The following is a 26170-nucleotide window of genomic DNA, read 5'->3' on the forward strand; positions in this document are numbered from 1 at the left end:
CATACTATTCCACTCGGGCCGTACATAGTGACGTAGAATGTAGGCGTCAATGCTGTCTTTTGTGTTTATTTCCAGGCTCCAGCCTATGGCTCCAGCTAACAACAGCTACCCGCAAGGAATTGTAGATGATGTAATCACACCGTTAAGGATTCATATGCATTCTGTGACCATGATATCAATGCATTGTGCATAAATACAAAGATGAACAAAGGGTGGCTGGAGCTCGAGAGTGACCCAGGTGAGAAAGCTTCGAGCAGCTAGTTCAGATTCAGAATACAGATCAGGCTGCTATAACACAGCTAACGTTAGCTTCTACCTTTGATGACATGGTCTGGTTATTTTTATTCAAATTTTAGGCCTTCTTCGGTTCAACAATGGAATGATGATGTAACATGGTAGTTTACGTCTAGTAAAGATAGCCAGTCGCAATAAAAAAAGGTTGATATAATAATATTTCTTGCTTGCTTGCCTTGCATATCAACCTTTTTCATTTCAAGGACCTTCAGTTTGATCATCAGGATTGGGCCACGGACCCCCATTTGATATATACAGTATATATATTTAAATCTCCTTCGGAGCCCATTCTATATGGTAAATGAGTGTACAAATTGAGTTAATTGACACTCTGAGTCACAGATCAATGAGATCATAAGGGAGAGGAGAATCATGTGGTCTGTACACCCTCAAACTATGGATTTAAATGCAATTTACCTGAATCTGGGATATTTTGTTGCTTCACAGCAATTCTCACTATCCGTAGAATTTATTGAATAATATTAATTATTTTGTGGTCATTGCAGGACTATTCACTCTGTTGGTGGAAGACTTTGGTGAGTTGCTTGTCAGCATTGTTCTATTAACATGGCCTGGCCTAGTGGCCTGTGAGTAGAGTATTGTAACTTCCAAGCAAATGGGGAAAATGTTTTTTTTTTGTAGGTGTCAAAGGTGTTCAAGTAGAAGAAATATATGATCTTCAAAGCAAATGTCATAGGTATGTACAGTAGTTAGTTAGCCACACTGGCAAAATATGAATGTCAAATCTAATTCTTTCACATGAGTAAGCGACAAGCGTGGCTTTGCTCATCTTGACTTTGAAGGGGTCAGAAAAACACAAATGTGGTTGAGATAAGTAGGATATACACTAATCCTGTGCATCTGTTAAACTGCCAATGTTTCAGATGCTAAATCACAATGTTTCGTAATTATGTTGTTTGTATTGAATCAGTTATGAAGACCGGTGATAGTTCCTTCACATGCTGCGTTTCCTTGCCGTTTTCAAGGTCTTGTTGCGGGCAGAGAGAATAAAACTGACTATTTCGTAAAGATTCTTTCTGCTACTGGTTTCGCTAACTAGGTTTCACTGTATCACAAAGATCTTCTTGGCTCATTTGAGCCTCTCTTAGTTCCCTTGCCAAGTCTGTCAATAATTAAATGTCTGAAGAGGCATGCCATATTAGTCCAGCTGTCATTTACAGTAGCAACATTAATTTAGACTGTCCATGTTTGTTATTCTTATATATTGAGAAATTGTCATATTGGTGTCACTGTCATAATTTGAACTTTTATATTAAGTATTAAAACGCCTATGCCAATATGTTGGCTAAATTAGAACAACACTTACACACTTTAAGGTAGACTGTTACAGGTGAATAGTATTGTATTATATTGCAGGTTATGAGGGTTTACTTAAATTCTCAATCTCAAAGAGCATGCAATTCAAGCACTTGAGAATTGTCAAAACCTTTCAGTGCCTTACTGCACCAGGAGTTTGGAAATGTCATTAAAAAAATTAATAATTATGAATGAAATAAAATATTAGTGCTTGCACCAAACAAATTGTTCAAACTTGACTTTACATTGTGCTATTCATAACCTTAAAATGCTTATAATTTGCAGCAGAGTGCAGTACACTCAGCAAGTACATCACTCATCATTGCAATATTTCTCAAATGGAATTTCATAGTAGCCTAGCCATCATGGTATTTCACTAGTAGGAGTAAAATGTTTAGAAGATCTACAGGCTCAAAACCTATTCAGTAAACACCTTGAGAAAAGCACACTTCTGGTTAGCTCTAATGTCATTGTATTTAGAGCTATGTTACTGTCGACTTTCGGGGCTTGCATAAATGCAGACCAGCCTCTTGTCTGTAGCGTAAATATAAAGAACGTTTTTGCTACTTGCCAATACAAAGGCGGTTTCTTTGTATTTACGCTACAGATGAGCGGCTGGTCTGCATTTATGCGAGCGCCAGCAGTCGACAGTAACGTAGCTTAGCTCTAAATGCGACGGCATTAGAGCTATGGAGTTAACATCTGGTTAAAGCGGATGAGCGGTGGTTCTCTTTACATCAACATTTGGTTAAATAAAATGACACAGGCTCCTGTAGATAATGATTGTATGTGTAATATTAATTGTATTTCCAAAGTGCACAGTTTTGAATTGGCTAAGAACATCTGCTTGTCTTTACAGTTTTACTAGAGTGTAGCAATTGTATGCAAATCCTAAATGTTTGTTTTTGTAAATGGATTGTTCTTCTCAGCCCTGTCTATGGCTTCATCTTCTTGTTCAAATGGATTGAGGAGCGTCGGTCCAGAAGGAAAGTTTCCACCTTGGTGGATGAAACCTCGGTTATTGATGAGGAGATTGTTAATGATATGTTCTTTGCACATCAGGTAACGCATCTTATAATGTATAAGGCAAATTTGTATTGCTACAATCTCACTTGTCTTAAGGACGTCATATGTCAGCTATTCCTTCTGTTTAGTCTTCTTTCATATTCAATTATCCCAACAATTTGTACAGGTGTCAGCTATTAAACCCTAATCAAGCGTTCATCTTGACTTCTTAATTCAATTTAATTGTGAGACAAAGCTACTGTATGTGATCTTAATCTGTGTCATCACTGAAATATTACGTAGGTACTAGGTAGCACTTTCAAGTTATCAGCAGTTCAGGAACAACTTTAGATTTTTTATTTGACCGGTGTTCAGTTGAAAGATCTCCTATAAATACTACTTGGAGTCAAATGTAATGTAACCTTTTTAAGTGCATAAAATCTTATTTTGACCAGTGTTGCAGTGTATATATGGTTAGTACACTACATTATAACGAACTGCAGTGGTTTTGTTTGGTCTCTTTGTATTGCTCTTCTTTTTATTTTTTATTTGTTGCTTTTCTGCCTTTTATTGACACACACACACACACACACACACGCTGTCAGGCCAGAGCCTATATGTGGCATGCGCCTGGACCACTAGGATAGCAGGCACCCCTGTATTTCTCTTCTATTGAGAAATGTAGATCCTGTGGACTGGTGTGACCACTACTGGGTGACAAGTGATACTGCCAGGAATAAATAAATGCATAAAAATAAATCCTGAGTGAGCATGACAGTGGTAAAAAGTTTAGCACTTGCACTGGAGACCTGGGTTCGAATCTTGGGTAGGATACTAAACACTGCAACTTTAAAGGCGTAGTTCACCCAAAAAAAGACTTATTTTCTATCAATTACACAGCCCACAAAGCCTTGAAATCAAGGAATTTCTTTGTTTTTGTTGCCTTCCTGAGCCAATAAATTGATGACCCAGACCGGTGAAGTCTCACCCGGTCATTGGCTTAGGAATGTGAAAAAATATCCACGAATTCAAGGCTTCATGGGGTATGCAAATGATGAGAAAATAAGTAAATTTTTTGGGCGAACTTCTCCATAAGTTACCAGTGACTAGTATTGACTACTAGATATTTTTCTCAAACTACTCAAAGCTTTTGTAGTTGAATAGTTGTGGAACAATTTTTAATGCTGCTATCCAGCTGCTTCTATGATATAACTACAGTAACAGCACCTGCATTTAAATTGTCTTAAAGTTACTGTGACCACTAACTTGACAATGATGTCTTTTCTGTATCTAGCTGATACCAAATTCCTGTGCTACCCATGCGTTGCTGAGTGTGCTTCTGAACTGCAGTGGTGTTGAGCTTGGCACCACTATTAGTCGAATGAAGGCTTTCACAAAAGGCTTCAGTCCAGAGGTAAGAAATGTCTCCCTCTTTTAAAACAATTTAAATTGTTTCTTCTCCTCTCCTTCAGTATTTTCAGTATTCCATCACACACACACACACACACACACACACACACACACACACACCCCCCACAACAAGGAAACACATTCTGCTATCTACTTTATATGTTTTTTATAGTTAATTTATTTGATGGACATCAGAATAGATACATTTACAACACCTGTCCACAGGAGGATTGTGTACATATTGTTTTCTCCAGTATTGTTAGTACAGACACGATTCGTTTGTTTTGTTTTACTTTACTTTTTTTTCAATAATATTTTTATTGATTTTTAGTACATTTTGATCTTTCAGAGTAAAGGCTATGCCATCGGAAATGCCCCAGAGTTGGCCAAAGCACACAATAGTCATGCCAGGTAAGTTGCCGTGAGTGGCTTTTATTACTATGGTGGGACGCGACTCTGGCTTTCCAGGAAAACCTTGTGAGTCAGATTACCGGTACTTGGCCTTACTCTGGGAGACCTCAGGCTTTGTGCAGTCATCAGTTTCTCAAACCAATTTCTTGTTTCTATGGAGACCTGAGCCCAGACATTTGCCGGAGAAACAGAATGGGATCAGTGCAGTGCGGACCATGGAAGCCTTCCACTTTGTTAGCTATGTGCCCATTAAAGACCGCCTCTTTGAACTTGATGGGCTCAAAGCTTACCCCATTGACCACGGTAAGACTTCATTCTGATTCATATGGCATGATACCTATTTACTTTGTCACACTATGCACATCCTATCTGGCAGGGAACAATAGAAAATTAAAACAAGTCATCAAGCAATGTGGCATCCTGTAGGGCCGTGGGGAGAGGAGGAGGAATGGACAGATAAGGCTCGGCGGGTTATCATGGAAAGGATTGGACTGGCCACAGCTGGGTGAGTTCTAAACCAATGTTCTGTGTTCTCTCCTGCATTCTTCATATACACGTCATTCACTCAGCCCTCTCCCGTTTTTATTTCAGTGAACCATACCATGATATCCGCTTCAACCTGATGGCTGTAGTACCTGACCGCCGGATGAAGTACGAGTCCAAACTGGACGTCCTAAAGAAGAATCGTCAGACGGTCCTGGAGGGGCTACAGCAGGTCAGGAACTTCCTTGGGTGTAGTAACTGAGTTATATCCCATTTCCTCTGTGGCAGAGGAATATGCCTCTATCTACAGAACTCTCATGCTAACCTCTTAGTGCTGCCGGGAACATGAAACGGTATGTCCTTTTCATTGAGATTAGACCTCATAGAGAAGTTGCTACTGTAAAGAGCTGTCCCCGTCCCCCATCCCCCCCCCCATCTGCCGCCTTTGTTTATTTTCTGTCTTCTCTCATTCTTTTCACGGTTTTGTACGGTAGCAGACTTATTAGTAGAAATACAGTTTCAATAATGGCCGGAGTTGTATATGTCAGTATATGTCTGAAGATGTTGATTATGGTAGAATAGTCATAATAAATACAAGATTTTGGAGAACAATCTGAGATTAACAGTGTTTGGAGTAGAACTAGCTTCCGTAGGTGAATAATACATGTAAAAGCCTTACAGGTATTTTATTTGCATGTAACAATGCTAGTTTTATTCAGGCGTTTTAGACTGCAGTGCTAAACAACGGGATGGGTTGCTTGTTGCATAGAATGACAAACGTCGTAATAAATAATAGTATTGGTAAAGTTACCTCTGCTTTAGCAGTCTGTGGAACTGTGTGTGACTTCTAGTCTAGTCTGTTCAATATGTCGCTGATGTTTATTTGTTTTGCGGCTTACGCCTTTTATTGGACAGACAGTAGGCTGACAGGAAACGGGAGAGAGATGGGGGAAGACATGCAGTAAAGGCCGTGTCGGGCTCGGGAGTCGAACCCGCGGCACACTGCGACTGGATTATCAGTCGGGTGCCCAGACGGTTACGCCACCGCCTGGGCCTCAGACCCGTTCTTTTCCGTATGTTTCTTCCTTTTTGGTGAAAATCATCTGGCTCGAAATGATCACTGCAAACTAAGCCAGTTAGTATTGAGATCGATGTGTAATGTCGCTAGTCAAAGTTTCCTCAAATGAACGTTCTGATTAGGTATTCTATGAAAACGTTTCCACTTTAGAGATGACTTTGTCTATGTGGTAGTGCAGCCTGGATATACACACTGTGGCATCGTGTTGATAAAATACAAAATGGCAATGTAGATAAAGAATTGAATAGACAATATCTTCTAATAAACGTCTGCTACTCAGTAGAACACACTAGAATGAGAAGCGAGAAGAAGTGCTCCTGCACTAAGTAAAGGCAGGCGGCGGATGGGCGGAAGACAAAGGGTGCGTTCGGGAATCCGCACTGAGCGCACTGGTGTGCCGGCTTGTCGTTTGTTTATTTGGTGTAGTATAATACATCACAATCTATAATGTGCTGTTAATGCCTCCAGCTGATCCGCCTCACCCAACCGGACCTGGTTCAGGACAAGAAGCAGCAAGACTTGTCTGATGACACTGGCACCGTTATCAAGAAGGAGACCGAGGAGGAGCTGGTTACATCCCAGGGAAAAGAACAGACTTCCTCAAGTACTGTAGCCAAATGTATTCCTTTGCTCGTTTTTACTTCATGGCGGGAAGAATATCCACATTTAATACATGAATGTGTTACATTTCTTTTTAGAACCAGTGGCAGATTCAGCAGGTCAGTCTCGCATGGTTTCCAGCTCCTTGGGCAACACCAAAGTCATGGGTAAACCAGCAGCACCTGCCGGAGCTGCCGGCCAGGTGGTCGGCAGTCCCAACCCTGTCGCTCAACGCTTGCCTGCCTTCCTGGACAACCACAATTATGCCAAGTCCCCTATGCAGGTATGATATGAGGGTGGAAAGGTCTTGACACATTTCTTAATTGGCTGGATAAGTTGGCGGGATAAGTTAAAATGCAGTGATCGCTCAGGATTTCTTAGTGATGAAATAAAAGTGTTTTGTTCTCAATTGTTTTTTTAATTCATGACAACAGACCAATTGTATTCTGGCATTAACACAAATACAGGATATATGTATAAACACATAAAGATAAATTGGAGGGGGACCACTTTGGATGACGTCCCAACCGGAAATGACTGTAGACTGGTGCACTCGTTTAAGAAATGATTAATGTTCCGTCTTTTGATTAATCTCCGTCCGGGGCGCTGAGCGGAACTATTTGATAGGACGGAGACCTCCTTTTTGGCAGGTAAGAGTGTTAATGTGTGAGGACTGGTTTCCACCGCATAGCAGCAACCATCTTCTTTGCCACTGTTAAACCAGCAAAGAAGACACGTTTGCGAGTGCTGTTTAACTGTAGTTGGGAACATAATGGAAGTTATGAGACGACAGTATTAAACCAATTGGCCAAAGATAACGGCAATTAATGTAATACTGGATTGTTAGTAGAAAAATGGGAATATAGTGCATTAGTATCCGGAGTAATAGGTTTTCAGATATGAAAGTAACTTATTTAGAACTAGAACTGCACTCTGTCGAGTGCATACTTGCTTGTAGGCCATAAATGGCCAACTAGTGCGCAAGCAGAGCGCGCAAGTACTTTCGACCGCTGTAAACTGTCAAATCTCAGTATCTCTGTGAAGGAACGTTTGAAATGTATAATTATTAGGTGTAACTATTTGCTACCTACCTACTTTATGCATATAAACACCTAGTATTATTAAGTATGGTTCAAGTTTCTATCTATATAAGAAATACAGTTTTATCGATGTAGATATATTCTGGATCCCTTTTTAGTTTACATACGTATACATATACTATATAGAGTATGTAGTTGTAAGTTGATTAGCGGTATACTGTGGTTACTTTGCGCCAAAACGTGACAGCCGTCCCGCCATTTGATGCGTATGCAAGAAATACAGCAAATCTGTGCCTGGTTTGCTGGGACCAGATTACACAAATGACCATATTTCTTACGTCATCATTGAGAGCTAGTCATACATATACACACCACGTACTCTGGTCCCAGCAGATCAGGCACAATTTGCTATTTTATTTTACTGATTATGTATATAGTATACGTATGACTAGCTCTAAATGATGACGTAAGACATATGGTCATTTATGTAATCTGGTCCCAGCAAACCAGGCACAGATTTGCTGGTTTTTTTGCATACAAATCAAATGGCGGGACAGCTGTCACGGTGAAGAGGACGGGCGAAATTCTTACTTGCGCGCTCTGCTTGCGCAAGTAATAAAGCAAAAAGCAAGGGTGTGCCACACTCATTAGTTTGAGTTTGTTGTGACCAACAGGAAGAGGAGGATCTTGCTTCTGGCGTGGGACGCTCTAGGATATCAGCCCCGCCTCAGCGCACCTACTCTGATGATGAAGATGAATATGAGGATGATGAAGCAGTTACTGCCCCAGCAGGCACATCGAACAGGTGAGCTCTGCAACAGGTGTGTCCATGATTTTCTTTGTGTGTTCACAATAATTTTAGTTTACAAATGTTACAATTCTGTCAGGTTTAGACGGAAGGCAGGTCTGCGTTCACGAACAGGACGGGTAGCCAGCGGTATGGAGAGCCAGATTGCCCTAAGTGTCCTGGCTGAAAAACTAAAGAAGGAGGTGCAAAGGAAGGATGCCCTGAACACTCCCCTGTCTGTCCGCACGGAAGGCCGCACAGGGGGAATTTGCATTACAGCTGCATCGCAACCCTCCCCTACTCCTAGCAATGAAAGCACAGACACAGCTTCAGAGATCGGCAGTGCCTTCAACTCCCCACTGCGCTCGCCAGCACGTTCCCAGGCTGCAACACGCCCATCCAGCCCAGTCGCGTCCCACCTGTCTCGCGTGCTTTTTGGAGACGATGAGATGCTCAGGCTGGACTCCAGACACAACCGTGCTGTACGAGACCTGGGTCCCTCTATCAGCATAGCCCTCCTCCACCTCCAGGAGGATGGTGTGATCTGTGCTCTCCCACTACCATGTGAGTTTATTTAACTGATGTCTCTTGTCTAAAACTGGTTGTTCAACACCTCTGGTTAAAGAAGCGTTCATAACTTGTATTTGAGTCGATTTTACTGATATTGAGATGAAGTGTGTGAGCATGAACTAGATTATAGTCAATTTATTTTCTAGAGAGTAGAAACTAGAAAGTGTTTCTAGTGACTATAATGAAAATATTACAAAGTACTGATGTGATGTACTAAATTCAGTGAACTTAGCTAGTACATTGACTTCACTGAAAGTAATGAATGGGTTTTAGTTGCTAATTGCTGTTCTTGCTGCCTGTACAGTAGATGTTGCCGCAGATGGAAGTAAGATTCCTTGCACTCCTGAGAAGACAAAGCACAAAGAGCAAGGAGGCCATACAACAGGAGAGATGGTTGCAGTAAAAGAGGAAAATGAAGGGCCATCTGTTGTGGTGAAAGAGGAGAGCAAGGATGGAGCAGATGTCAATCCTAGCAAGGAAAAGATCAAGACAGAATCAGATGGAGGCCAAAAACCACATGGGGAGAAGTACTCTCCAAAAGTAAGTCCAGGCATTGCATAGCATTTTGTTCTATCTTTTGTTCCACCCCTGTTATAAAGGGCCTGTACACACGGTAGGACTTTTATACTCGTTGAGTATTTCACACTACACAAGTCTCTCTTTTTAAATCGGCTGTCGTAATATATTTGTGGTTTTCACACTATACGATTGATCGCTGAACAGTGGTGTAATGGAGGGGTAACAAGCGATGCACTGTGGGAGCGCCCTCAGCAGAGCATTGATACAAATCTTAAACAGCATGTTGACAAATTTTATTTTATTTACAGAAATATCTCAGCTGTGCCCAAAAGCGGGTAGAATAGCAGAGGAAATAATTATATATGTATAGCAAAACTACTGAAAATGTCTTAAATATTTCAACCAACACAAACTGATGCTACTGTGATTCCCCCCACGGGATGCAGTTAATATGTAAACGAACGCAGCGCCCGCATGTAGTCTAGTCTGGATGCAAGATTTTCTTTACAGACTGTGACTGTCTTGTGTTTTGCGTATAGACGGAGCAAATATGTCACAAGTTTCCTCATCAAATATAAATAGGAGAGCTGCTCACATCGGAGATCGAACACATCCTACTACTGCAAGAGTGCAGCTTGTGTGTTTTCCAATGTTGACATTGCTCTCAGAATGTATCTCCACTGTCTCAGTAGCGGGGAAAGATCAATTTTCAAAGTGGAAATGATCAGAAATAGACTGGGGAGTGCATCGATTCATGAAAACAGACTGAACCATCTGAAGCCCAACACACCGTCTGTGAAGCGGGTGCGCAGCGACGCGGCAGGCGTTGCTGCGCGGCAACGCCTGGAAAATAGAACAGTGGCGTATCGGAGCGTCGGGCAAGGTGTGAACGAGCGCCAGCGCGCGTCGGACGCCGCCGGTGTGGGATAGATTCATTGAAAATAACGGAGGCGGCTGTTTTGACGCACGGCGTTCGCAGACGGTGTTTGTTGGGCTTAACTTGTCCATTGAATCGCCTGTTGCATCAATTGGATTTTCCCAACCTTATAAAGGACTTTATAAAGACAAAGCACTAATCATATTGGTAAGTCAAATATATTTCGGCTATTGTGTGCTCAGCTAAGAACTGGTATCATGCCTCTTGCTATTGAAGTAGGTCGGTTCTCAGCTGTGTCAGAAGAAAATAGGATATGCAATGTACAGTATGTGACCTGAATGATGTCGAAAATGAATTCCATTTTATGTTTTATTGTATACTTTATGATGATTTGAGTATTTAAGACGGCGCAGTTTGTTTCTAGAGCCTGGAGTAGAAGACAATCTCGGCTCTTCAAGTAGGTTCATGTGTCCGATCTCCTGTTCCAATGTTGTATTTTATTAAAATGTATGTGGTTCAATTATAATTATGTAATCTGCCATGTATGAAGCTTGGGTGTTCTTAGTTTATTTAATTTGATCATTGTTTGTGAACTGTAGGTTCAGACTTTCTTTCTGTGAGCATACTGTAGCTGTCCTGTGCTTTCATTGGATGTAACACAGACCTTGCAGTGCAGTCGCAACCCTGTTTATACTGTATGTTGTCCAGTCGGCGATGGAGCCAAATTTTAAACCTGCTAGATATTTAGAAACACTCAGCATCGGCGAGCACTATTATCCCGGAAGGATTTTCTAGCAGTACCTTACAGACAGTGTGAGCGAAACCTCTCTGTGATCAAAGCCTGATCTTTTCGTCAGCTCAGGGATTTTGTCGGCGAGCGCCAAAAAAGGTCGCAGACAGCATAATCTGAGCAAAAGTCTTGCAGAGTGTACTTGTAGTGTACGGGCCCAAAGTCTGTTGAGTCTTTTGTTATTTTTTGCACTGCTCCATCCATGTGTTAATTCTTCTTATATAAATGTATTTAGAAGGCAACATGTGAGTGGTTTGCCTTTTGATAAACAAGTGCAACCGATCAACAGCTGGTGATTCTCTTTGTTTCTTCAAGGAGCTGCTGGCTCTGCTCAAGTGTGTAGAAGCTGACATTGCCAATTACGAAGTTTTCCTAAAGGAGGAGGTTGAAAAGAGGAAAAAATACAAGGTAGGCTTTAATTGCCTTCCATCTTCCATGGTTTATGCAAATTAATTTGTTGGTCACTTAACGTGAATGTTTCACCTTATTTGAAAAGATTGATGACCAGCGGAGGACTCACAATTATGACGAGTTTATCTGCACGTTCATATCCATGTTGGCACAAGAAGGTAAACCTCTAAACTCTCAGTTCTCAACCGTTCCTTCTTTCCTCAGACTTATGTATCTAGGTATGCTGTTTACTTTTGTTTTTCGACTTCTGTTTGACTTCCACACAGCAGTTAATATTATATTTCTCTCCACCCACACTATATTAAGAAAAATAACTGTGCAGTTCAACTGGAAGCTTTTTTTTTCGAGTTAGATGATTCATGAAAGAATCTTGTTCACAGTACCTTGTTATATTGTTGTATTGTGTTGCTCAAGTATTCATTTTCCTCCATAGGCATGTTGGCCAGCCTTGTGGAGCAGAATATTTCAGTGCGTCGTCGGCAAGGTGTGAGTATTGGCCGTCTGCACAAACAGAGGAAACCCGATCGCAGGAAACGCTCTCGACCCTACAAAGCCAAGCGCCAGTAATACCAAATAATTTGACTTTTTTCATGTAGGTCAATAAGCACCAAGCAATCACTGCAAAGAAAGAAATTGAGACTAATCATGAACTCTTTGTACTTTGTATTTTAGTCAGCAGTCTCTTTTTCATGTACAGTAAAAGCGTCGGTGTTAACACAGAATTCTACTGTGTACAGCTGACCATATTGTTCGTCATTTGTGTTTTACTTTCATGTACAGTATGTATAACAATTTTAGTCTCAATGTAAACTTGCCTGTCAGTGCCACTACTATTTGCAGGTTGTGAATCTTTGGCATTTAATCATGGATATTGTTAATATTCGGTCCTTATGTTATTATGAATGGTTTAATATAGTAGATTGTTTGTCATTCTTATAGTCATTAGATATTGCGATATCAGTTCAATTTGAAACACTATTCACACTTCTGTGTATTGACTTGCTAACCTGTCCCAAGCTGTATCACCACCACTGACATATTTCTATCCATAAATATAATAAATCATGACCTGTAACAATGGATTAATCATTCCTTAGAAGACAATTTCCATGATACAACAGAACAATATCACACTGAAACACAGCCTTGCACATTGATCTAACCAACTCTTTGAAGAAATCAACTTTGGAAGGTTGTCTGCTCATATGGTGTACGTATGGCTTTGCCTCTATATCTCTAGAGCTCCTGTAAATGAATGACAAACACCAATTTTATTTTTGTACTTTAAATTGATTTCCAAATTGATAAATTATGGGCATGTGTGCATTTGAGTGTTTTGTACATATGTATCTGTTGATCAGCTCAGCATCACTGCCATACAGTGTGCTCAGTTGGTTTTGTCCTTTTAAACTCTTCGTACTACAATAAACTCTCCAAAAGTCTTTCTTTTAATAGTGAGCTTTGAGCCGTTTGTAGTATGTGTCACAGTACAGAAATTCTGTATGCTCTGGAGCATTCAACTAGTAAGAAATGAACTTTGAGCTCAGTTGAGGGACGTCTTAGACGTTTTCTGCAGTACACTTAGTGTACACTAGGGACAGCACTGACGGATGAGCAGTAGCAGGTGATCATTTGCTGGCAGTTGCTTTTTGATTGTGTAGTTGACAGTTAATAATAAATACACCTTGGATTCTCGTCCACAACAGTACATGATCTGGAATTTGCTGTCTATATTACTAGGCTATTGATGTCTGTGTCAAATTAAATCACAAAAGGAGCTGGTGCTTTTGTTAAGACAGCATGATATGTATTGCATTTGACCTTTTTGACGTAAGCCTTGTTGCATAGGAATACTTTAATTTATAAAAATGCAAAACCACACATTGCAATTGTGAGTAGCCTAAGGTTTAATTATATCTTCAAATCATTATCATCCAAGAAATTTAACATTACTTTTAAAAGACAGGCTGATGAAATTTTCCCAATGTGCAGTCACTGACTTGGTAGAGGTACAGTAAATACCGTAGCCTATACAAATACACCTCAGAAATTTTGAATGGGTACAATTGTCATTCCCAATTATCCGAACTTTAACTGGCCCATGTGATCAAACAGATATGTTCGGATGTGCACGCGCCCGTCGAAATATTCCCCACCCCCTTTGCGTCAGCGCGCTCTCAATCCTCTCGTCAGGGCGCGTGCTCCGTGCCGTGGGATGCTGAATCGTAGGTGATGATGGCGGAAGGGGAACAACGTCGAGTTTCATCCTGAGTTTTTCTTACGGCTGTAGAACCATCTACAACAGCGTTTCTCTCCGTCAGTTCCTTCTCTCCAGACGATGGGGAACGAGGCCAGTCAGGAAGGAGAGGGACAGCCGGGACAGGCCGGCTCCGCTGTCCCTGCAGCGGCCGCTCCGACTTCCATTTCAGCACCACCGGACTCTGGACAGCTCATCAAGCCCAGCAATGGTGCGCCAGCCGGAGGAACAGGGGCCGGACCCGGCCCGGGGATTAACAGGTAGGTAGCCACAATATATCGAGGACATTTCTAATAGTTGTGCTTTTGTTTTGTTTTTAGCTATATAAATCATTGATTGGGATTTAACGATACGGTAGTCATGTTCCGTATCATTTTGATGTTGAGCGTGTGTGAGATCATTCGATTATGTAGATAGTCTAGTGTGAGTGCTTAATTATTTATTTCAATATCATTGTCAACACAATTCACTATTACTCTTGAAATCGATTTTTTTGGTGCATGACCTGTTAGTCTGTAATATAGCCAACAACAATTTGAGTCTGACCCGAAACGCCAAAAGAACGCTTATTTAGAAGAACCAAATAATCCGTATGGCTACAGCCTAGGAATTGTCAAATGGGTCGAGTAGGAATGACTACGTTCTTCCAGTGTGTGAAGCATTTTAAATATGAATGGGCGAAAAACTCGCTGTTTGTATTCAGGTGTGGGAATTGCCGAGATAATGAAAATTCATACAGAATGACCGATAGGCTTAATATGATGGTAGTAACTCACATAAGAATGAATAATGTAAAATATAGCTTAATGTTTGCGGTGCTATTAGTGGCATGCTTTACTGGCACCATTTTTATCACCCCTCTTATGAACGTGACAAATGGCAGTAAATACAAACCAATGCTTAGTGATCATTAGCTTCCTAACAATGTACATGGCATTTGTATCCTGATGGGAGTGGTCTCCTCCAGAATGACAGTGCTACCCCATTCACAGAGCACAGGCCCATGGAATGAATGGTTTGTAGGGCATAGAAAAATGAGGTAAACGATGACATACAAAAGTTTGAGTCACCACCAGATTTCCATGATGGATATCCATGTGAAATGTTTGATTAGTAGGCAAAATAGAACAACAAATAATCAACTTTAACAATGAAAAATAACTTCCAAATAACTCAATAGCTATCTAAATACCATTTCATAAACCATCATAGCCCCACATTGAATTCTGACTGCTGCCTTAAAAATCAGACCCAAATCCATAGGGGTGTTGGAAGTGGGGAGAGACCATGGCTTATAGGACCATATAGGACACTTTTACAATATTATCGCATTTAATGGAATCAGTTGAATGTGAACCAGATTCAGGAGGAAGTTCTTCTATATACAGTATAACCTCATGTCTGCTCTCCGAAAGGTGCAGTTAGTCCCCCGAGTGGACCATATTATTGCTCCTTGGGAACACAAGGACCCAGGTTTTAATGGCACTACTGTCGTGTCTCGTATGTATATGTCTCCGCTCTCTAACAATGTCTTACTGTCTCTCTACAGTCTACACTGACCTAGCTTAAAAATCATTCTATACGGTCTGTTGAGTGAGATCATACTGTATTCATAATTACCAAAGCGCAAAAGTGTCAAGTGAAGTAGTGATCTGATAAGTAGGTCTTCAGCTCTGTTTGCTCATTGAAACAAGCTCCAGGTACCCCCCCAACTCCCCTCCCCCCGCCCATGCCAGTCAATGATATGTCAGTCCAGTCATCTATCATGTCATTATTATGTCAGTGCTATTACTTGGAAGCCAGTCTATGATGTCAGAACTATGATGTTTGTACTGAGATGTGTGTGGGGTGGGGGTGGGGGGGGGGGGGGGGGGGGGGTTGGTGAGTGTGGAATTGATAGATATAGAGATACCAGGCAATGTTTCACGATAATGGCACTGTGAAAACTATTTTGAAAAACAGGGACATCTGCTGTATTATCTTCTCTCTTTTCAAGCCAATCTAAATAATTTTCAGTTTTATGTGTGCGTGCGTGCGTGTGTGCGTGTGCATCTGAGCGTGTCTGTCTATAATGTATGTATGTGTCTGTCTGTCTGTCTGACTGAATGTCTGCAGATAATCTTGCATTTTACATACATATTTCTTGTGTGCGCTGATAGCAGGCCAAGAATCTCAATCCACAAATAGTTAAAAAAATTAGTCAATGATAACATACATGTTTGTGAGATAACGTGCCAGCACAAGCAAACATTAGATTTACACCAAAATATACATTCAACAAGACAACACCCAAATCACTAGTCTTAATCTTTGCATATTCAACTCAGTTCGAGCTGTCTTAAGTCAGTGTTTAACCACTTTGACAGAGTTTATAGTGCCATCGTTCGCCAATGTATGCACCAAAACTAAGATAGCCTATTATAGCACTGCCTTGAAATCGCAGACATGTAACAGTTGCCAAACGAGCATACTGGATTTGACAATAACATGATTTGAACATCCCATTTGAATTAAATGTTAAATATGTCATACATGTGTCGTTTATGGTCTCTTCTCTCTCTTCTCTCTCTGTCATATGGAGTGTCACACCCACACACAGGTCTAATGTCTATTACATGGACACTGCTGGCATGGTCTGCCACCTTTCTGATATACTGATAATACTGTAGCTGTGTATATCTCTGTCTTCTACATGTCATTACTTTCCAGTCACATGTACAATGACTGTCAACTTGTGTAATCTTGATGCCAGTAACAACAACATGTACTTCCTCTTGCAAAGGACGTAAAGTGTCACTTACTGTACATTTCAAACCACAACCTTGAATTGACTGGTGATACAAACAGATTGACATATAGAATTAACAATCACAGAACATTGAATGCTAGAACTCTGTAAAGAATTATGTGCAGGCTCTTCCTGACATTGGAACATGGGAGGGCCTGCATAGTACATATTGCAGCCTGTAACATTGTAACTACTTTTCAATATGTTACTATCCAAAGATTTCTCTTTGTCTATTCTGGTTGCGTTGTAATAATGCAATAAGAGCCCTTTATTATTTCCCTTCCCCCATCGCCCCATGCCTTTTCATGCTTACGCATAACCCCAAAACACTGTCACCACATGACAAAGAGAAAGATGCAGAGACAAAAGGGCTTGTCCCTGACAGAGATTTCCGCTCTATCAATCGACCCTTTACAGTTAATCATATTTTATCATGATACCTGCTGTATATAATCTTTTCTAACAATCTAATTACCATAATCAAATTGAACTTTGACACTTTCATTTCTTTTTACACTTTTACTATCCGATTTAGTCATTTGACCACAGTCCTAACTTTTTAAATCTTGTTTGCCCTACCCACACTTTACCAATAAAATGCTGATCACTGGAACCTCTTGAGACATAATATTATGTATTGACTGTTTTTACTGGTAGACTCAGATCTAGAATCCAAAGCGGAAACGGAAGCACCTCTACCTCTAGCAGAGGCAGAAGACCTCTACCATATATTATGGATTCAGAGCATAGACAATGTGCTTCAGTGTGTCAGAGAATACAATAGCTTTATGCAATGAGCAGTCATTCAAGTTGAACTTTCAAGTTCAACTCTGCAGCCTTTGACTAAATTCCTTTGGCAGCATAGCAACTGTTGTTACAATAGTTAACCTACTTACAAACTGGCAGATGCACTGGCATGGCATGCCACTGGTATGTACATGCTGTATAATGTTCTTAACAGAGCAATTTTATACTTTGTCATACAATGCACACAGAAAATAGCTGGTCTAAAAGCTCACATGTCACGATGCAACCTATTTCAAGTTTGTAGATTCTTGAATAAAATTCTTGAATAAAACCCCAACAACTAAAAAGAAAACTAAACATTGATAACAAAATGAAAATGTGGCCTACATTTACAATTTAACTCATCTTTAGGTTGGGGTACACTGGTATTCATGAAAATATTAGATATTGTGCCAAAGTCAGTGCTAACATTGGTATTGAAGAATAGCTCTAATGCTGTAATGTGTTTGTAGTCAAAGCAAAGAGATGTGATTGCTAACCTTTTTTCACCTGTACTGATGAATAATGCAAAGGGCGGCTGTGGCTCAGGAGGTAGAGCAGGTCGTCCAATGATCCCTGGGTCGGCGGTTCGAATCCCGGATCCTCCTGTCCACAAGTCAAAGTGTCCTTGGGCAAGACACTGAACCCTACATTGCCTCCAATGAGTTGGTCGGTGTGAGCTTGCCACCATTGGTGTGTGAATGTGAGAAGTGAGGACTTGGCGTTGACTGTTTTTCTTATTATTATTATTAAAAACGCTTTAATGGGGTAAGATATTTCTGTCAATTTATTTTTGACAAATTATGTGAAAACAATGTAATTAAGGCTGTGAACTGGTGGACTGGAGCTTGTGGTCCTTAAAGATGGAGTGCCGTGATTTTTGTATTTCTTCCAGTTTTTCATGTGTTTATGAGCTGACAGTACTTCATTAGACCCCTTTGTGTGCTTGCTATGTGCAATGATGTCTTCCCGTTGTATTTAGGGTATCTTACTTGAGGCTGAAAATGTAACAAGCAAAAGAAAACAGTGATATAGTGACATCCCCTCCCCTAACCCCTCCCCCTTTATCATACAGCAACAGCTGTGGGTGCGGCTTCAGTTCAGGTGGATCACCACCCATCACCACCCACCAGGCAAACCAGCTACTTAATGAACTGGTGGGCGTGTCCACATAAAAAGGACATTTTAACAAATACTGTACGCTTTCTTTAAAAAAGAACTTCCTCTTTATATAAACGTCCCTGAATTATTCATATGTGTGTTTTGGGCGTTTCATTAATCAAAAGAGTGTCGGCTGCCATGACCTTTTTCTTTAGTAGCTATGTCCTGCTGCATTAGGCCTGAGTGAAAGCATGCAAGCTTAAAGTCTAGCTAGCAGCATAATTATGTGACACTGTATAATGGAGACGCGGGGGAAACAAAACATCACTGCTCACTATAGCCATTGTGTTGCTCTAAAAAATATCTATAATATAACACATTGCACAATGCACCTTAACACGTGAGCTTGTAGATCAGATGTTTCTGGTGTGCAAGGCTGAGCGGCTGAGCCACGCAACTAGGCTAAATGAGGCATTTATGCTCTTCCCGTCACTGCTCATCTGTAAAGCAGTGCTTTTTTGCTGGATTGCTTGTTTTTTGTTGTAGGTTACATTGCAAATTGCAAATTGGCAACGGACACCCATATGGATATATATGGATAACATGTTATTTAACGTCAGAAATGTCACCTAAGTTGCTGAATGTGAATGTTGTGTTAAAATCAAATGTATTTTGATTGCAATCAATGTGTTGATTGTTTTCCACCCAAGCAAATTAGTGCTTTCAACAAGAAATCATACAAAATCTGGAGGTGGTCTCAAAAGACTGCTGTCTGTAAAGAGCTTCTAAAAAGATAACTTCCACATTACACTCAGGATTAAAACTGAGATTTGGGCTCAAATAAAACTTCTGATGGTTTAAAGGGACACTTCACCCTTTTTGCAAAAAATATATGTTAATGACGTTTAGAAGCTTTAGATCACTTTCCTGGGGGTATTTATGTGTGTAATATGTGGTTTTAGATATTTTAGATTGTAGCAGTGAGCCTGTTGTCTCTGATGTCATGGACACTGGTCTCATTACCTTCCTGGACTACAATTCCCATAATTCTTTGGTGCACTGCTCCTCCTTGTGGATAGGGGGGAGAACTGTCTTACTGAGACAACATGTAGTCCAGGAAGGAAGTGAGCCCAGTGTCCATGACATCAGAGACAACAGGCTCACTGCTACAATCTAAAATATCTAAATCCACATATTACACACACAAAGACCCCCAGGAAAGTGTTCTAAAGCTTCTAAACGTCATTAACATATATTTTTTCTTCAAAAAGGGTGAAGTGTCCCTTTAAGAAGCACAACATCTAATTTGTCCAAACATTTCTTTGAGTTATGATAGTATGACTGTAGGCTTTTACATCATTAGGATCTTTGAAAAAACTATTAGAAAGGGTGCTTGTCATGGGTTGCAGTCAGAAAGACGTGAGAATGTTGCAGGGGCAAATAGTGTTTATACAACATATCTATTTCATCATATTTATTTTGTCGCATTCGTAGCAGAAGAGAAACTGATTTAAAACACAAAATGTGGCACTCGTAGCCAATCAGCATGGAATATGAAAAATCTGAATGACACATGTTTATCTCATGATGACTCCAGAGATAATGTGTTCCGATTTGTGTAAATCGTAGACAAAATTTGCAGTACTAGCAAAAAGCTGAAAATCTAGCGGAAATAAGACCTACAACAACCTGCAACTACCAATACAAGCGAATTTACAGAAAAACAAGCCCAAAGTAGATTAATAAGCAGACATGGCAACACTGCTCATCATAGCAGTAAAGGTCTGCTGATGTGGTCTTTAAAGGGGCATTCCACTCATTTTCAACATTTTACTATGTCATTAATATACCTGTTAATATACCATATAGCTGTTGTGTGGAAATAATAAAATAAATAAAAAGTCCCCCCCCCCCCCCCCATTCCGTGTTTCCTAGAAAAATCCTTAACATAGTGAATCACATAGTAAAATGTTGAAAATGAGTCATATTCCCCTTTAAAGGCGATGGACATGACACAACAAGCTCTTATTTGTTTTGATAGAAGATTTCCTCTATTCCTGGCAGCAATATGAACATATGCCCATGGGACAGAATCAGTACACAGAAAAAAATCAAAAGCGAGCAACGCCAAGCAATTATTTATGATTCACTGCCCTCACTTCACATCAACCACATCATCACTGATGCCAGGACAATACTGTAGCTGCACAGTGCAATACACCTGCCTGGAATACTTCACTCTCAGCATTTGCATTTATGAGCAAATATTTACGATACAGAACTAATGACTTACAATATGATGACTGAGCTATGTTTTCAATTATATAGCCTAAATATAGACTTGACTGCTTCTCTACTCAGAAAATGGGAAATTGGTGATGATTGTGTGTGTGTGTGTGTGTGTGTGTGTGTGTGTGTGTGTGTGTGTGTGTGGCGTGCGCGTGTGTGCATGCACCCTCTGCCAGAAGAGTTATGTAATACAATTGTAATATATAGAGAGCATACTTACCGACTGCCAGAGCTGGGAGAACTGGATGTATTTCCATTGCTAGGGAGGTTAGAATTGCTCATAGTGTGGGCGTCTAAGCAATGAAGCAGAAAGCCTAAATTACACAAATATGCTACGTACCGTGCTACCTTCTATGTTATGTTTCGAACACAAATATGCATGTGACAATAAACACCTTGAAATCTGAATGTGCTTAACCCATTAAAGGGTTAGTTCAGATTTTTGGACTTAAAGCTGTAGAAAATACTTAGCATAGTGTTTGCAAAAGCATTATTTGATTGCCTGAGTCCTGTGGTGGGAGTTCTGGTCTTGTTTTGGTAAATATTAAGTAGTTCCATGGTGGCTTTGCAACCACTATTTTAACGGCAAGTATTTCCTACGTCCAAAATCTGAACTAATGTTGAGTTTTACTTTTTAAGTGCAATATATAGAAGTCGGTTACATCTTGTGTGCAGGACCCAGATGTATCATCTCCCTCTTCGTGTCTTGTTTCCACAGCATATCCGGCAGACCACCCCAAACAGATCCAGGGCCCAAAGCAGGAGCCCAAAGTGGCCCTGGGGACAGGTTAGCCTCCCAGGGCCAGGGTCACGTCGACAGAAAAAGCCTCCAGGTGGATCTGGGCGACAAGACAGGAGGGAGGTCCCCCGCTGTCACCCCAGACAGAGGCAGCGTTCCCACATCACCGTACTCTGTGCCTCAAATTGCGCCCATGCCTAGCAGCAAATTGTGCCCCGTCTGCAAAACCGCCGACCTGACGGGCACTACTGATGCCAACACCTGCACACAGTGTCGCTCCATGGTGTGCAACCAGTGTGGGTTCAACCCCAACCCACACCTCACAGAGGTAAGCAGTGAGTGCATGTAGTTAAAATCCAAGGTGTTCATTCTGAGAGTATCAGAAATGCACCCTTACAGTATTTAAGATTTTGGTTAAAGTAAAGGAAGTACTTTAGCTGTTACCAAAGAGCAGCTTTTGGTAACAGCATTCCTGCAGTCGCTACATTATAGCTAATTATGACTGTTAAGATTAAGATGGAAATGTCTGATAATCGGGTGACACAGAACTGTTCCTCGTATTGTGCATCAGTTCCTTAGAATAATGAGTCATAGGCCTTAATTGTGCTTTGTCCTCACAAGCAATGATACATTGTAGTTTTACAGTAAATAGCTGAGTGAATTAAAGGCCTATTCATAGTATGGATTTTCGGTGGTGAGGTGACCACCGCTCCGGTGGTGAGGTGGGGAGAGCGGTGGTTTCCTCTTCACCACGGATCAGTGACGTCATGTTGTAGTTTGGTGGTCACCTCACCAGTTGTAGTATAGACTGTAAACCTGCACTGCCAATAGCCTGAGTAAATATGATGGACCGAGAGAGTAGGTGTTTTGCATTTCATATGTAAATGTACTGGTGCCTTGTGTGCATGCGGGTGTGCATGCACAAAGTTGTGTGTACAGTGAGTATGTGTGAATGAGGAACGATAATAGTAGTCGATGAGATTATTGGGGCGACAGAGGAGAAGAGGATGGGTGAGAGGTGGTAAGGTGAGGCAAAGTAAATGAAAATATTTGAGAAAGCCAGGAAGAGGGAGAGAGTAAACTATGGAGACAGAACAGAGTGAAGGATGGCTCATGGGTGGCAGAATGTGAGGAGGAGGATGGGAGTAAAAGGAACACTGGAGGAGGTGGATGTTGGTATTTTTCAGTTGAGCTGTTATGGGCTTGTCACACACTGACAAGGAGAGAGAGAGAGAGAGAGAGAGAGAGAGAGAGAGAGAGAGAGAGAGAGAGAGAGAGAGAGAGAGAGAATAGGGAGCGATAGAGCTCTGCATAGCCTCAATGGCCGGCCCCCTGAGACCAGAAGATTTACCCCCTAACCCACTTAGCATGGGCTTGGCTTGTGTTTCACTGCAGGACATTTAATATAATGTTTATCAGTAATCGTTCATGATGATGATGATAATGATGATGGGCAAGACATTTGAGAATAGAATTGAAGTAGCTATATATAGGAAACTAAAGTGAAATCTTACCCTAAGCAGAATTCCATCATTAATGATGTAATTGTAAACATTTGAAAATGGCATTTCATCAGACACAAACCTTTGCCATTTACTACAATTTATTGGACTCTGATATAGGCTTGCATTTTTGTGTCTAAAATATCTTAACAGTTATGAAATAAAAACACATTCCATCTGAAATACAGTTACAAAGTCCACCATGTCTTTTAATACACTTACGTAGGTCCATCGTAAACAGCTATGTGTTGTATATCCTCACAGCCTAATACAGATTTGTCTTGTGTTCTGGCAGTGCTCACTGCTTGAACGTTTCTGACAGACAGGCAGACCTGACCAACCGTAATCCTTGCACAGCCAAAATAGTGGATGGAATTCATAATAAAGTCCCTGATGGTATTGTCACCTCAGAATCCAAGCTATAGCACGTGATGAAAAGGAATTAAAAGTGAAAAGGTCACAAGGCAACACAACCACTGCCAGACCACTGTACACATGGAAACTATTCATGTTGGAAGCAATATTGTCCTCTGGGGGTATTGTTTGTTGTCATATCACATTTGCACATACGTACTGTAACATTTGTCCCCATACATTAACACATCCTAACTACGAGGAGCAGTGGGTGGTATTTATAGTAAAGCAGTGCCCAGGGAGCAGAGGGTTAAGTGCCTTGCTCAAGGGCATATCAACACAGACCGAGCCGAGGGGGCAAACTGGGAACCTTCTGTTTCCCAGACATCCTCTCTACCCCTTCAGCTATGGCTGATCATACCATGTAGCATCTGTTTAAAACACCATTGAAGTTTAACTTGTATAACAAGCTATGGCAGGGATGCAATTTATAGGGACAAACTGGAATCTGGAGTAAGAGTATGCAGTATACTATATAGGCTATTCAGTATGTGCATTGTGCAATCCTAGTTACTGTATGTGCTCGTATGCTTGTGTGTGTGTGTGTGTGTGTGTGTGTGTGTGTGTGTGTGTGTGTGTGTGTGTGTGTGTGTGTGTGTGTGTGTGAATGTGACGTCAAACTGGCCTTAGGGACATTGGTGTGAGAGAGAGAGAGAGAGAGAGAGAGAGAGAGAGCCACAGGCGCCACATGTCCAGATGTAGACATGAGTGGCAGGATAAACAACAGAGAACAAGATATCAAAGAGGAGGAATGGTATAATGGAGGAGAAAATGAGAAAGTACCACATACAGGGGCCGTCTGCTTTATAATTGGTCCATGTATATAATGGGAGAGAAGGCATGATAAATGAACCATAGTCCGTCTATTCATTGCTGCTCTAAAGCTATGCAGCGCTATATTAATTCTGGCCTTAGCCCTCGGCTCCCATAAAAAAGCCTATTTGTCCACTGCATTAGGCTGCATTCAAAATGTTTGCTGTATTAACAGACAAAATATTTAAATGTTAAAAAAAATGAATAGTCCTGGACTTCATGTGGCCAGTCCAAGCCACGTTGACTTCCATTAAACAATGTTATGTTAAAAACATTTAAAAATACTTAAAAAAATGGGAGGAGGTGTGCACAAAGTGTGCACAAGACATTAAACACTCTCTGTTTGAGAGATTAGCTCTGGATGCACAAACACATCAGACTCTTATACAGTAGATGGCTTTTCTCCTCATACAGAACTCCTTGAGAAATATAAATGGCTACAGTAGCTTGGTTCCCTGCGTTGCCCGAGCATGGCATGGGTAAAATAGGCACAGTGGAAGCCAGTCTATGACATTAGTAATCTATTACATCAATGCTATAACGTCAGTAGTATGACATCAGTACCTGTTGGCAAAGTAATTGGAGAAGTGCATTATGTCATAGCAGGGTGAAATAGGCATAATGTACTTGACAATTTATGACACCAGTTGTCTATGATGTATTATAGACAGTATTATGACAATTTAAAAAAGGAGTAGTCATTTTAACTGACTACTCAGTTTTCCCTCTGTATGAATCATTATGTGCATACGACTTAGTCTGTATCTCTTAAAGGAACAAATCGTCAATACAAATATTCAATCAATCAAAACCTTGTCTCTCTATCAATCGATCCTCATCTTAGCATTAGTGAAGTCACTATACATGCTTCTACTTACTGGCTAGTAGGCTGGAGGCTCTAGTCTAAATCCTCTCGGTGGGCCGGGGACTCTAATAGAGCAGCACTGACAACACACAGAAATGTGTGGGGGAGGAATTCATTCGCATAACGACTAAATTGGGGAGAAGAAAGGGTAAAAAGAAGATTGGTACAGCACATTCTGAATGTCGGGGGTTTTACGACAATTTGAGCATCCCTTCATTGCTTACCTATTTGTTTTAGAATTGATTTTATTGATTACTTTTAAAGCATGGCTCAGTTTAGGTTCTCCCTACAACACAGACCTTTTAACCCCATATGAGCAGGAGCACACTCAGCACAGCCTGAGATCCTTAAGCAAGGCCCTTGTGGTCCTTCCAAAGACAGAATGCGATCGGGCCTTGCCACAGAGTCCCTTGAACTTTGAAATTATTAAACCATGAACACAAAAACATGCCATAATCCTGGTCTCTAAACTACCTTCCCCTGGCCAGCCTAATGGAGGGGAAAGGAACTGGTCAGAATAACGTGTTCCTTCCACGTGCTACGTCCGGCCGGGGAAACTCTCCCCTGTTAAGTGAAAAGAAACAGCTTGGACTCCTCATGCATAGAAGGAAGCATGAGGTCAGTCCGCTGCCCCCAGGTTGGCAGAGGAAGTGTAGTGCCCAGGGTTACAGTAGATAATTGACACTGGGTGAAAAAATGGGTTACAAAATTGTGGGATAAAACATTTAAAACACACTTTTACAGATTTGCTTCTACTATAATTATCTTCACCAGGCCAAAGGCATGGCTGAGACTGTTTTCACCCTGTCCGACTGTCCTCGTGTGTGTTTCATATTCCATCCTGATTGGCTAAGATTGGCATCTAAGGTTTGCAAGAGTGACTTGTTTTGAACAAAATGCCTCATCAAATGATGAATGCAGTCCGATATATCCTGATTGGTTAAGATTGACTTCTACCACCTAGCCTGGTGGAGACCTGTGCTGCGAGAAGCACATTTTTATTTACAGTCTGGATTTGTGTTCT

The 26170-nt window shown here is 40.9% G+C and overlaps 2 protein-coding genes across 2 annotated transcripts in view; both read left to right on the forward strand.

The window, feature by feature from the left end:
* Positions 1-59: 59 nt before the first annotated feature.
* bap1 (BRCA1 associated deubiquitinase 1) lies at positions 60-13044 on the forward strand. The gene is made up of 17 exons (XM_080775259.1): positions 60-238; positions 801-830; positions 937-991; positions 2541-2673; positions 3911-4030; positions 4376-4437; positions 4598-4740; positions 4864-4942; positions 5029-5152; positions 6467-6602; positions 6697-6881; positions 8313-8443; positions 8526-8989; positions 9300-9535; positions 11497-11589; positions 11678-11750; positions 12026-13044. Exons 1-17 carry the CDS (start codon positions 202-204, stop codon positions 12157-12159), a joined length of 2235 nt encoding a protein of 744 aa, XP_080631385.1. The 5' UTR covers positions 60-201; the 3' UTR covers positions 12160-13044.
* An 886-nt stretch (positions 13045-13930) lies between these two features.
* Positions 13931-26170, forward strand: part of bsnb (bassoon (presynaptic cytomatrix protein) b) — a gene marked incomplete at both ends in the record, with an annotated part of 72093 nt that continues 59853 nt past the window's right edge. The window contains 2 exons of the mRNA XM_080790196.1: positions 13931-14109; positions 21532-21880. Coding sequence (XP_080646322.1) covers positions 13931-14109; positions 21532-21880 — 528 coding nt within the window. The remainder of the gene's footprint in view (positions 14110-21531; positions 21881-26170) is intronic.

Source organism: Protomyctophum bolini (assembly GCF_963924005.1).
Source record: "Protomyctophum bolini genome assembly, chromosome: 2".
Lineage (NCBI taxonomy): Eukaryota > Metazoa > Chordata > Actinopteri > Myctophiformes > Myctophidae > Protomyctophum > Protomyctophum bolini.

Bases quoted from the DNA above. Each gene is read 5' to 3' on its own strand.
- bap1 (XM_080775259.1), top strand. From the start codon at position 202: ATGAACAAAGGGTGGCTGGAGCTCGAGAGTGACCCAG. The intron at 239-800 runs GTGAGAAAGCTT...TGGTCATTGCAG, and splicing joins GGAGCTCGAGAGTGACCCAG to GACTATTCACTCTGTTGGTG. The intron at 831-936 runs GTGAGTTGCTTG...TTTTTTTTGTAG, and splicing joins TCTGTTGGTGGAAGACTTTG to GTGTCAAAGGTGTTCAAGTA.